This window comes from Protopterus annectens, chromosome 1.part1, assembly GCF_019279795.1.
Source record: "Protopterus annectens isolate FY-2018-M chromosome 1.part1, PAN1.0, whole genome shotgun sequence".
NCBI lineage: Eukaryota > Metazoa > Chordata > Ceratodontiformes > Protopteridae > Protopterus > Protopterus annectens.
Genome location: NC_056726.1, coordinates 551018404 through 551033129, shown reverse-complemented (window position 1 = coordinate 551033129; position 14726 = coordinate 551018404). Strand labels below are relative to the sequence as shown.

Below are 14726 nucleotides of genomic sequence, written 5' to 3'. Positions count from 1 at the left end.
AGATGCTACAATACACACTTCACTGTCTCTCTGATGTGTTCTTTCCACTATTTAGGTTTTTGTTATGCAACATAGAGCATGTAGTAAGCAGCAAGTGATGTTTGGATTTGTTTAATGGTATCACTTCCGAGGTGCCTTATGCATAAGCTGGAACTATTTGATCCCCCATTAGGAGTGTTATTATTAGCTTATTTTAACTGTGATTTAAGGGAAGATGTAAAAGGAAAGGGAAAGATGTTAAAACATACAGAAAGTGATAAAGTGTGGTACATTAGCTGTGTGGAACAAAAATCAATGAACTTATAGAGGGGAGCATTTGTATCTGAAATTGATTATTTTTTATTATTGAAAGGCTTAGAGATAGCAGACGGTCGTACATTTGTGAAGAGCTATTCAAACCGTTTAGCAATACAGATGGAGGTGATGAAGGAAATGGGGAGTATTAAAATAGGATGTGAAATAAAAAGAATAAATAAGAAATCATGGGAAGAAACTGGAGAGTGGGAAGTACTGTAGTTATGGAAGGATCATATAACCATGAACTTCTACAAAAACTGTTCTGAATGTTGAACTGAATTTAATAACATGCATAAAAAGTGTTTTTTTCAATGGCAGGGTGATGTAAGAAAGAAAAAGAAACAAATCCTAAAGAGGTTATGAGTCCTGGGGACTTTTCTCACAATCATAGTGGCTTGTTTGTTTGCTTGTCTATTTGTTTGCTTACCCAGGGGAGTGAAACAAGAGCAGGTAAACATCAGTATCACATCACCACTGCACTCCTGTACTTCAGATTATTTCAGATTAGTTTTCAGGAATACACGCTCTTACAGTATATTAAAATAATATTTCATTTGTTAGCTAATATTTTCTCAAGAAATTGTTAAAAACAGAGGTAGACAATCAACCTATCTTGGTAAATTAAGTATTCTACACACACCGCATCCTTTGTTGCTGCTGCAAATTACACCAAACAGACCAGGCTACTCTGAAGTAAACTCGTCACAGTCCCCAGCTCTTGTTTTCAGTGATAAATGTCCTCAGACGACAAGAAGTGCAAGAGAAATTAGTCTGAGGGTTGTTGGGAAACAATGTCCAAAAAAATACACAATGAATATTTTCTGAACTCCATTAATACATTCTCATATTATACTTTTTTTCCTTACATGGGTTATCAATCACTTCTTGCACTTGGAAGGCATTTTTGGAGTCCATAGCCCAGTTAATTGTCATACATTGTTGCAGTTAATGTGTTTCTAACACCACATAAAACTGCTAAACTTCCTCAGAATGGTAAATAATAACAATTACAATAACATTAATCATAACCACAGTCAGGTATCCCTATCATCTTTGGTGCTGGAAGATCAGAAGGCTGCAGATTCTATTACCCCTCCAGGGTTAATATTCAAACTGCTGACACTGCAGTACAGCATGGGTGAGGGTGCTTCAATCCTGAGTGTGCTGTCCTTGAGAAGAGATGCTAAACCAAGGTGTCATCTACTTGAGTTGGTGGTAGCTCAGGTGGATGTAAAAGATCCAATGGTACCTATCAGAAAGAGTAGTGGCCCTTTATTTTACACAACATAACTATTTACATATTTACAAAATGCACATATTCACAGGCACATATATACACATTTCTATTTTTTTTGCTATTTATCATTTTTCTTATAGCACCCTCATTGTTATTCTTCTACAGTTAATCCCCACTCCTTCCACAACCACATTCTAATTTTTCAGAATATATTATGGGCCATATTCCAAAATAGTTGCACTCCGCGTAAAACCGTTATGATTCCACAAGAGTTGCTCTCAGTGTAAGTGACTTATTTCAGTCTAAGGCCTGTCCATAAACAGGCTTTCAACAAGGACCAGATTCCAAAACAGCTGCTCTCAATGTAAGTGGTCACCATTAATCATATTCATATATTTATTGTTTATGTCATTAATACTCTCAAAACATTTTCTTCACACAACTTTTCCACTATTTCACCACTTTTTTACATTTCAAAAAATGCTCTGTTGTCTGTTTCTCCCCACAAAGCAAACACACTTTTTCAAGTTTCTTTTAATGTGGCATATTCCCATTTACTTGTAACTTATTTATTACCAGTCTCCACAGAAAATCCTGCCACTCTACTATCTTGGTACACCACTTTTTCTTTACTTGAATGGCTTTAATCATTTCTTCTGATAAATCTTCCCACACATTTACATAATAATAATAATAATAATATTGTTTAATCACGGTATTACATCACATCCTTCTATCTTTGTCTATATTATCAGTTTATTTTCCATGTTACTCTTCTTTCCTGATAGTTTTTAATTTTTTCATTTAAATATTCTTTCTCATTTTCTTTCTCGCATCATCTCCCAGAACTATTTGTACTCACATTTAAATATTCTCACTATTAATTTCCCATTCTCTTCCTTTACCTGTCCTACTGTAATGCTCTATGCAAATTTAAAGAAGCAAAATAAGCAACTGGATTTACTAACCTCAATCCCCCTTCATCTTCTGTTTTCAATGGGCTTTATCTTTAATCCAAAATGAAAGAAAATCTTCTGCTTCTACTTTTGGCTGTTCCCATTAGGAGTCACCACAGCAGATCATCTGTTTCCATTTCTTCCTGTCCTCTGCATCTTGCCTTGTCACACCAATCACCTGCATGTCCTCTCTCATCACATCCATAAACCTTATCTTAGGCCTTCCTCTTTTCCTCTTACCTGGCAGCTCCATCCTTAGCAACCTTCTCACAATATACTCAGCATCCTTCCTCAGCACATGTTCAAACCAATGAAATCTCACCTCTCTGGCTTTGTCTCTAAACTATCCAACCTGAGCTGACCCTCTAATATACTAATTTCTAATCCTGTCCATCCTCGTCACACCCAGTGCAAATCTTAACATCTTTAAGTCTACCACATCCATCTCTGACTCCTGTCTTTTCATCAGTGCCAACATCTCCAACCCATACAACATAGCTAGTCTCACTACCATCTTGTAGACCTTCCCTTTCATTCTTACTAGTACCTGTCTGTCACAAATCACTCCTGACACTCCTCTCCACCCACTCCACCCTGCCTGTACTCTCTTCACCTCTCTTCCACACTCACCATTACTCTGAACTGTCTATCCCAAGTATTTAAACTCATCCACTTTCGCCAGATCTACTCCCTGCATCCTTACCATTCCTCTGTCCTCCCTCTCATTCACACACATATATTTTGAGTTAGTTTTGCTGACCTTCATTCCTCTCCTCTCTAGAACATATCTCCACCTCTCCAGGGTCTCCGCAACCTGTTCCCTACTCTCACTGCAGATCACAATGTCATCCACAAACATCATAGTCCATGGGGACTCCTGTCTTCGAATGTTAACTTGTCCATCACCATTGAAAATAAGAAAGGGAGCAGAGCTCATCCTTGATGTAATCCCACTTCCACCTTGAACTCATCCATCACTCCTACCGCAGACCTCAACACTGTCACACTACCATCATACATATCCTGTGTCACTCTTACATATTTCTCTGCCTCTCCCAATTTCTTCATGCAATACCACAACTCCTCTCTAGGCACCCTGTCATATGCTTTCTCTAAGTCTGCAAAGACACAATGCAACACCTACTGACTTTCTGTATACTTCTCCATCAACACACTCACAGCAAACATCACATCTGTAGTGCTCTTTCCCAGCATGAAACCATACTGCTGCTCACTAATCATCACCTCCCTTCTTAACCTACCTTGCACTACTTTCTCCCATAACCTTATTCTGTGACTGATCAATTTTATCCCTCTATAGCTACTACAGCTCTGCACATCACCTTTATTCTTAAAAATTGGTACCAAAACACTTCATCCTCTTATTTTCCAAGATTTCATTAAACAATCTGGTTGAAAACTCCACTGCCATCTCTCCTAAACAAATCTAGGCTTCCACAGGTATGTCATACAGACCAACAGCCTTTCCATTCTTCATCCTCTTCATAGGTGTCCTTACTTCCTCCTTGCTAATCCATTGCAGTTCTTGATTCACTATCTCCACATCATCCAGTCATCTGTCTCTCTCATTCTCTTCATTCATGAGCCCCTCAAAGTACTCTTTCCATATGCTCAACACACTCTCCTTGCTTGGGAGTACATTTCCCTCATTATCTTTTATCACCCACAAGGTTCCTCACCAGGAGAATCTAGGGCCTAAAACATCTACCCTACACAGATAGATTAAAGCCCTCTCCCTCAACTCAGTTTCATACAGACTCCTCAGAGGTGGCCTCTGTCTGGCATACAAACCAATCCCAGACCCCGCCTTGATGGGACTGCTGCATATCCACAAGTCAAGCTCCACTCGAGTAACCTGCACGTGCAACCTCAACCTGGTCTGTGACATCAATACGTTTGTTGGTGGGACAGATTTGTATCCCAGAGATTCCCCATCTGTGGAATAGACTCCCTCTCCACATCAAGCAGCATACCACATTATCCTTTTTTAAGCGCAACTTAGATAACTGCATGGGAAACAGAAAATACACCCCTGGGATTCCAACTGTGTCCCTGCTGGACAGGGGCTTTGGGTGCTGACTTGTCTAAACATTGGCTAAACTCTTGGCTAGGCTTATAAGGGCCTCAGGGCCAATAGCCTAGTACCTTCCTATGATCCTATGATCTTGATGCACATCTTTTCCAGCTCAGTCCCTCTGTCTAGCCAACAGGTCCTTTTCTCCATCCTTAGTGTCCAACCTTTCATACAATGTTCCATATGCCTTATCTTTGGACTTCACCACCTCTCTCTTTGCTATATGCCTCATCTCCTTATACTCCTGTCTACTTTCTTCATCTCTATGACAATCCCACTTCTTTGTCAACCTCTTTCTCTGCATACTCACCTGTAGTTCCTTGTTTCACCACCAGGTCTCCTTGTCCTCCTTCATCTGTCCAGATGTCACACCAAGCACCTTTCTAGCTGTCTCCCTTACCAGCTCGGCTGTAGTTACCCAGCTATTCAGTAACTCTTCACTGCCCCCCAGTACCTGTCTTAACTCTTCCCTGAACTCCACCTCACAATCATCCTTTTTCAACTTCCACCATTTGATCCTTGGCACTGCCCTCACAATCCTCCTCCTTTACTTGATCACCAACTTGCATAATTTCCTTTTCATATTTTTCTGAGTCATATAAACATTTGACAAATGTGATATTTTTCCTATTAATACAGACTTCACAAGATAAGTGTTTTTCCTGAATGCTGATGTAAACGTCCTCCACAGAAGACATGTTTCTTTCATTTCATTGAACAAACCCTCCCATTTCATCATAACTACATAATTCTCCCAAATTAAGTTTGTAGGGAAGACACTTCATTCATTGGAAAACACACACCCCATGTTATCGCCACATCACCCAAACACTAGCTTTTATCTTTTTTATTTTTCAAAAAAACTTTTTATTTAGTTTTAAGATATGCAACCAACAAGAAGAAAGACAAAAATACAATTAGCACCAATGGATATAACCATAATTATAAGGAGTTTAAGAAAAAACAAACAAAAAAAAAATAATAACTATTAGTACAAAAAAGTAAAATACTTAGAACTGTGTACACTACATAGAGTAGAAGTCACATCTACTGGGTTAAATTTTCATAGCAAGAAAAAGAAGATGAAAGTGGGAGTGTATCATATTAGCACATGCAGGTGAAGTAAGCAGACTTCCTGTTAATTCTAGATAGATTGTAAATGATAACGTGTTGAATTACTGGAAAGATTAGACTAAACTGTTGTTGTGATAACTTACTACAGGAGTTTATAAGATTGGGCTGGACTGATGTCGGCTTTTAATTCTTTAGAATTAAGTCCAGCAAGTATCCCCATTATTTTTGGTAGTATTCCTTTTATTTTATAAAAGTGATTGCCAGTTTATGGGAGGTTATGAATTTAATAGCAAGATTTCGAAAATCTTCCCATGAGATTATGGATTTATCAATCCAGTTCTTAGTGATGTAGAATTTAATGAGGGCACACATAGTGATGAGAATGTGGTTTAGAATTTGGGGAAGATTAGTTGTAGCAATATGTAAGATAGCTGTTTACCACAAAAAGGTGGATTTTTCATATCCTATCTTTTAAACCCTAGCTTTTATCTTTATGCAAGGTCATTCTCTCTTCTTTTAAACATCCATTCAGACAAACCAAAACATTCTTCATTGATATTTTGTTTTTAGCAACTACTACTATAACATCTGCTTATGTTAAAACTAGTGGAATCACCACCTCCTTCTGTATCACATGTCTAGTATATTTCATTTTATAAGCTATTTCACTCACTATAGCAATCATTACCAATGCAAACAATATTCCACTTGTGGCATCTATGTCTTATACCATACTTCATGCATATTCCTTTACTCAGCCACCCATTCACTAACAATCTCACTCTATTATTTTGATATGCTGACATATACTCTCTCCTAATCCTGTCACCTATCCCATACTTCTCCATAACATCTCACAAAACATTGTGTCCTACTTTATCAAATGCCTTGCTAATATCACCTGCAATAAGTTTCGCATCATCCCTTTTACTTATAATATCATCCACAATTTCTCTCATAACAAATAACAATTCGTGACATCTGTGACATAGAGCAATACTGCCAGCCTAGCTATCTGGAATTTTGTAAATAATTCTATGTCATTTGTGAATATTGATATGATTTATATAGAAGTGTGACACAAGGAAATAGTACCAGCACAGCTATCTGGAATTTTGTAAATAATTATATTTATTAGAACTGTATGTCATGTGTATATTAAACTGCTGATACAAAGGTATGTGTTGAACAGGGTTTGTACGGTACTGAGCTTCAAAGATATAGCCACAGTGTACCCTGCTGGATCATAGAAGATTAACTTGCAAAACTTAATAGTTGAGGTTAAGTTACTTTATAGCTGGGCCATAAACATAATATGTTATCTCTCAGTTTCAGTTCAGTAGCAGACACAATGTCTAGAGCTAAAAGTTTTTGTACTGTCTTGGAAGAGAAGTAATTACTAGATTTGAGATGCAGAAGTGCTTTATTGCTTTATGACTTCCTAGCAGCTGCACAGCTCTGAGAAAACATCTGAGGGATATGTATTCTTTTACACAGAGATGTTAATTCTGTTAGTTTCTGTCAAAAGGGGGTTTAGCCTGGGAACTGAAGTCAGGTGACAAAAAGTGATGTCATCCAAGCTAACCCAGTAGTACTATTTGATATTAATTTAAGAACTCTGTCAGAGAGAGAGTGGGCATTTTGTCTTTTGTCTTGGACCTAAGAAAACATCCACTCATCATCACATCTGCACTTGGCTTGCTGTAACTAGGTTTCTAGGGCATAGCAACTCTTTTTAGATTCAGATAGGAATATAATAAAGATTAGTTTAGATGCTTTCTGTATTTGTCTGAGACTGTCTTGCAATGCTGTTTTAAATATTTCCTGTGATTTTGAACTCTGAAGTTACTGTGTTGATTTACTGAGTATTGTTGAGTGCTCCTGCTCCCACCCCTCCTAACCTCTATGTTATACTTGCACTGCCATCAAGTATACCTTCTCAAAACTCTACCTAACACTCATACATCCTTTTCGTCCTGCTTCTCCTGACTCCTACATCTTCTTACGCTCCCTCTTCTTTCTTTTCACTTTAAATATTATAGGCTATCTACCTCCCAGAAATCTTAATGCTTAATGGACCAAAAACCTATAACTTGGGCATACTTTACAGTTCTGTTATTTTTATGTCATGTAAAAATGTTTTTAATAACATCTGCTGAATTTTATTTTTGCAATATCCTGTAGTAATTTTGATGTGACTCTTGCTGGCATTGTTTCTGTATGTATGTACATGGAGCTTTTCTTCCCTGGCCTCTCTTGAAAAAGGGCTCATTCTGGCTGAATGGACTTTCCCGGTTAACAAACTGCAAATAAATAAATAAATAAATAAAGATTTTTTTGTTCTTTATTATTATAAAATATATTTAAACCTGTCTTTGTGGCTGATATTTGTGAGGCATATTTAAACTCTTAGAGTACTTGTATATGTATTTGGTGACACTTTACAGGCAACTCCTAAATAGTCTTGTTCTTGGTCAGACTACCATTTGGATTACTAGTAATATTATACAGTAAGATTGGACACCCTTTGTTAAGGGCCTTACAGTAGCTAATAAGTAGTGGTTGGTGGCAGTGGAAACTACCTTATAGTTTGGGCAAAAAGGAGCATAATTAGTAAACCTGTGCCAGCCTTTCCCAGGTGAGTATGTGTGTTTGTATATAAATCAAACCTCAAAGGGTGTGTGTGTGTGTGTGTCAGCTACTTGGGCAGGGACATGAAGCACTGGTTAGATAGAGAGGGTGCTGGAGGTTTTGGCTTGGTCACTCAGCTGAGATCTCAACCCTATAGCTGTGTCAGTGGGAAATCTTACTGGGGATCTGGAGAAAGAGGGAGAAACAAGCCTCAGACTGAATGTGGTCTTAAGGGAAATTGTACTTTACTGTGTGTTTACTTGTCATCGTCCCAGTGTGTACATCCCCCACTGTTGCCAGTGGTGAGGATTGAGGCTCCTCGATTACTGGGCCAGTGCAGGGGCATCACAAAATCCCTTCCCTTTTATACCATATATACATTATTCCATACGATCCCTCATCCTTCCTTCTGTTCTCCTCTGTATTATTCTCATGAAAATTTTATAATCTGTGTTATTTAATGGGATGAGTCTACAATTTTTATTTCATTCTTCTAATCTCTGTTCCACATAAATTTTAATGTACCACACTACATAAACCTTCATAAACACACTCTTCCTTCAACCATTCATTCAGTACATTTACAAAATACTCTGTTTGCCAATACATTAATTTGTTATGCATTCCATATCCTACAGTGTCTGAGCCTGATACTGAATCAACGCATATTTCCCTAAGTACTTCAACCAGTTCACGAACAGTAATTTTCTTTTTCAAATTCTTCATTAACTTTTTCTGGATTTTTTTTTTACTTTCAATTCTGTCTTCTTTATTTATTTACTTGTCATTTGTTTACCGGGAAAGTCCAATTTGGAACAAAGCCAATTTTCAGCGGAGGCCCAGGGAGAAATGCTCCAGAGCATGTCTTTGTAATGTGGCAGGAAACTGGAGCACCACCAGGAAACCCACATGAACACAAGGAGGACATGCAGATTTCACACAGAAGGCACTCCAGCTGAGAATCGAACAAAAGAACCTCTTGCTGTGAGGTGACAACGATACCGCTGCACCACTGCATCTTTTCCTTCTTTATACTCTTATACATATTTCCACATGCTGTACTACAATATTCATTTTTCCTTTTCTGTTACCTGTCCTTTTACATCTTTCATTTCCCTCATTATATTAATATTCACCTTTTACTATTATTACCCACATATGTAAATACCTCATCCTTTCTCCTTTGTAAATATCTCTGCCTAAACAGTAATGCCTTATCTTTTCTTGATTTCTTTCGCATATTTTTTTCCACATCAGAATACTTTCTTTTATTATTCTCTAAATTCTCTAATACATTTCTATACATTTCCCATACTCCCCTTTCTTTTTCTTTCTTACATCACCCTGCCATTGAAAAAAACACTTTTTATGCATCTTATTAAATTCAGTTCAACATTCAAAACATTTTTTGTAGAAGTTCATGGTTATATGATCCTTCCATAACTACAGTACTTCCCACTCTCCAGTTTCTTCCCATTATTTCTCATTTATTCTTTTTATTTCACATCCTATTTTAATACTCCCCCTTTCCTTCATCACCTCCATCTGTATTGCTAAACGGTTTGAATAACTCTTCACAAATGTACCACCGTCTGCTATCTCTAAGCCTTTCAATGATAAAAAATTAATAAATTTCAGATACAAATGCTCCCCTCTATAAGTTCATTGACTTTTGTTCCACACAGCTAATGTACCACACTTTATCACTTTCTGTATGTTTTAACATCTTTCCCTTTCCTTTTACATTTTCCCTTAAATCACAGTTAAAATCCCCTGCATTTATAATTTTCATGTTAATCAACACATAGTCTTATCTTCTTCTTCTGCTTTCGGCTTTTCCCGGTTAGGGGTCGCCACAGAGGATCACCTGTCCGCTCATGATTGGCAGTGGAGTTTTACAGTGTCGAGTTGCCAGCCTGGCGTCCAACCTTCCACAGAAGGCACACACATGCACGCACTCACACCTAGGGCCAATTTAGAGGGTCCAATCCACCTACAGCATGTCTTTGTGATGTGGGAGGAAACTGGAGCACCCGGAGGAAACCCACGCGGCCACAGGGAGGACATGCAGACTCCACACAGAAGACACCCCAGCAGTGGATCGAACCAGAGAACCTGTATGAAATAAATTCTCTCTTTCCTTGCTAGTTACGTATGCATGCAATGCTATAATTTAATAAGCATGTTCTCTCCACCTCACACCTACAATAGTTAACCTTCTCATCCTTACCAATGTTACATCTAGTATTTTCACTGTTTTTTACACAACACAGACACTCCAGAATACATTCATTTCCTAAGTTCCATGTTATATTTCCTTAATGCTGCAAACATTTTAGTTACTCCATTATCTGCTGGCAAATAAACAGACTCCTTCTTAGTTTGTTGCTTCTTTCTTGTCTTCTGTCACTCCTGAATAAGTCCTTCTGGTTGCATTTTCAGCTGCCACTTCACCTGGTTCCTTTTCCATATCCTCTACATTTCTTTAAGTTATCAGCAATTTTACCCCAGGAAACATAAGAACTGTCACCTGGGTCATTCTGCTTGAATATTTTTAACAGAACATCATCTGCAAGTCCATTTGATGCCAGTTATGATATCTGTTCTACCTCCACAGATGCGTTTACCTCTTTCTCCAAGGAGACAACTAAATCCTGCTCATTTGTTGCATCCACCACACAGCAATCTTTTTTTACATTTTGAAGCTCCATAATGAACTTTTTTTTTTCTCCAAATTCTCACTTTCCACCTCCAAACTCTCCATAGCTGTTCTCTCCTCCTTCATGCTGCTGTTTCCCTCAGGCCTCTTGCTTACTACTGTAGAAGCCCTCTGGTGCCACTTAGCAGCTTAAAAAAGAGTAGGGGAAGTTCCCCAATGGCCTGGTTAAGCTTCCCTTAATAGTATAAATATGATTTGACATCTCCCCTGAAAGAGCCCACTAGCTCAGTTAGAGTAACCTGGTCAACAAGTGAAAAACAAACAAACAAACAAATAAATAAATAAATAAATAAATACATAAATCAGGCATCTCCATAAAATGATATTGCTCAGAAACCATTTATAACTATGTCTGAAAGTTTATTTTATTTATTTAATTAACTGCTAAACTGTTCAAGGGAAGAGATCATTTGCAGGTATAACCCAGGCCGCAAGGGGAGGAGTAAAGTTTACATACAGAAATAATTTAGAGTAGTCTCTAAGCAGCATGTTTTGGGAGGGGGAGGAAACCAGAATAACTTAAGGAAACTCACATGAGTGTAAACAGAACATGCAAAACCCACAGGATTTGTTCAACTTTCTAAAATGCACTCCCCCAAAACTCCTTCCCAATCCAGTCCAACCATTTACTTTTTCAGTCTTTAAGGTTTTACTTATCCCTCCCCTAATTTTGTATGTGTCTCCAATACTATGCAGTACCTAGTGTGATGCCCCTTGTGTGAGTAGGACTGCATTGGGCCAAATAGATCCAACTGAGCTATACGGCTGGCCTTATGCTCATCTCCATTTATGTAGTGTTTATTAAAATTGATGCCCAGGTGCTCCCAATTGGCCAATGGCTGTTTTCAAGGGGTAGCCCTGTATGAAGCACCAGTTCATGGAACATGCCATATATCATTAAAAGGTTCTCAGCAGTGCTAAACAAAGGTATCTGCATGGTAATCATGGCAGATACATTAGTGAAGAGGTGTTTACACAAATGAATATTTATTTTCCCAATACAAGAGGAGTGTAGCACACATCCACTTAACAGATTGTATCATATTATTAATTACATACAAATAATTACTTGTATGTGAATTAACTCTACCTATATTCTTAGTGTAGTTTGCATTATGTTTTACTTTTTGCAGATTTATTTTTTTTGGGGGGGTGACTTTCTTTCTATTAAGCTGAATAGGTTAGGTAAGGGGCGGTCCTATATGTATTTTGGGTGTTGTATAGACGGGGTTTGCATATAATCAGGTCTGCTTTCACTAAGAAGTTAATGAAAATTATCTTTTTTTTTTCTTTCATTTAATTTCTTTCATTTTTGCCATATTATTTTTCTTTTCACTTGAGCAATCCTGTGATTTGCTCTCAGAAAAGATGTTTTAACCAACTACAGTTTTATTTTCTCTTAATGTCTTTTGAAGAAGTCTTTTATACCTGTGATGACAAAAGTGCTAAACAGTTATTATTTAAGTTTCCCTTTTCATTCTGATCTCTGAGCATTTTTTCTACATTGCATGCTTGACACTCTGGTCACCTGCAGAGAGTTTTGTTTTAGTTTGTTATCTATGGGGTTAAACAGAAATTTGTTTCAGAATAATTGCAGCTGTCACCTTGGTCTCTTCAGAATATGTAGAAATAGTTATTGAATTATCTTACTAGATTGACTAAATCTTGAAATCAGATGGATCCTTTACAATCATGAGACTACATTGTTGCATCGAATGATGAAATGGCTGATATATTCGTCTGACTTGTCACTGAACCAAGAAATAATTGGGACTCTAAAGATGAAGCTCATAGTTCTAGCACACATACAGCTACTATTACAGTTATGTGAAATAATGCAATTAACAATGTAAACCAATTAATAACATGAGACCATATCAAGTACTAGGTATTTATACACACAAAATGAAGTGCAGTCTGCAATCAGTAAAACTCTGGTTTATTATATTTCTTCCTGAGGAGTAGTTCCTAAATGAGTGGACACCAGTGGATTTAATCCCTTCCTTAAATAACATGATAATCAATTTGACAGGAATGAAGCATATGAATAGAATATTTCATAACTATTAGTTCAGTTCCATAAGTACCCATTAATTATTTATGTAAACTAGCACTGCATCTTTGAAGGGAGATCTTGTTTATCCAATTTATTTGGTATTGTTTGAAGAACTAGTTTCTGCTCTTAAAACTCTGCTCTGTCATTATAAACAAATTTCTTTCTCTGAGGCCTATTTTTAAAGACAAGTTCTATAAATGGTCTTATAATTCTACCGGATTCATGACTTTTCTTTCCTAAAGTTAAAATAAAAAATAAAAGGAAAATATCTTGAATTCGGGAAAAGAACAGTAGAAGGAAATACATAAATTGTTTTAAGTGGAAAATCCATTTTCAATGTAACCCAACAAGAATTTATAATAAATAAGTAGTAACAGTAACAATAAAAATTATAAGTTTTGAATCTGACTGAACGACTGATTTTTGCTTGCATCATTTGTTTGTCTTTTCTGGATGCTAAAAATGCTTCTGACATTTTTACTGTAATAATGACTTGCCATCTGTGAAATCTTAATTCAGGAAAACCATAAAGCAGTCCTACCTTTATAACTTTTCTTTTTGCACAGGAAATTGGTCAGCGACATTCCAACTACTTACAGTAGCCTACAGATCCATGGAATTTCTGGAATAAAGATAAGACAAGAAAATAAACGATTAGAAGCATTCTTTATAATATGAAATTGACTATACTAGATGCTAACTGCCGAATAAACTGTGTATAAAATGTTTCCTTTATGGAAAAACAAAAACAGACTTATGGAGTAAACATCTGTAACTATATTTATGCAATAGCACCAAAGAGGCTGGGCATCACAAACACATGCCACCTTCACACATTAATGATAGAAAATACAGCTAGTTTCCAAAAGTAAAATTTACTTAAAATTAGAATAAGCCAAATATAGAATGTGCATTAGTTACCCCATTCTCCTAGGAAAATTGTATGGCAGGGAAATACTTACAATTAGACGTGAGAAAATATTTGTATAAGCAGACTACAATATTAACCAGAGTGCATCTGCCCGCGTGTTACAGCTTACATACCTGTTCTTTCTCTTCCACCTTGAAGATAATTTTTGTTTTCTAGTCTAGGCCTTAGTGAATTCTTTTATTGACATACACTGTACTGCAGCTTCAGGGAATTTGTTTAAGGAAACACAACCACCTTCACTGCCAAATTATATTTCCTAAAGTCTTTCTTGAACTATTCCACTTCTAAGTGCCTTGTACACTCCCTCTCCCCTGCAATATAACTTTTCTTCAATTCTTTTCTTTTTTCAAATAAAAATGTTTATTGTTTTATGCTAAAATCAAAACAACAGCAGAGTGAAAAAACATTGTACATGACTTTGAATATGCTTGTCAAATTACAAAATCATTCTACAGTGTATAAAATAACAGTATCATTTGAGGTACAGGAGAGAACACAAATGATAACCAGACTAAACTATGTACACTATTTACAAGATTGCTACCACTGATTCTTAAGCATGGCAGAAGCTTAATGAAAAAGCCTGAACCTCCAAATATCAAGGAGATTGGAACATTCCATTATGGTTAACCCTTTAAAATCTGGTCAAGTAGAATTTTCTAGAATTTCTGGTAATATGCTCTTTTCCTAGGACCTTTAATAAGTCTTTTGTGCTGATATGTATTTAAGT

The 14726-nt window shown here is 36.8% G+C and overlaps 1 protein-coding gene across 1 annotated transcript in view; it reads right to left on the bottom strand.

The window, feature by feature from the left end:
• The window catches only part of LOC122814860 (phospholipid-transporting ATPase ID-like), a 2026011-nt gene that overhangs the window by 1408563 nt on the left and 602722 nt on the right, over positions 1-14726 (bottom strand). The window contains exon 2 of the mRNA XM_044087143.1: positions 13607-13687. Within this exon, the coding sequence (XP_043943078.1) occupies positions 13607-13649 (43 nt within the window). The 5' untranslated portion in view covers positions 13650-13687. The remainder of the gene's footprint in view (positions 1-13606; positions 13688-14726) is intronic.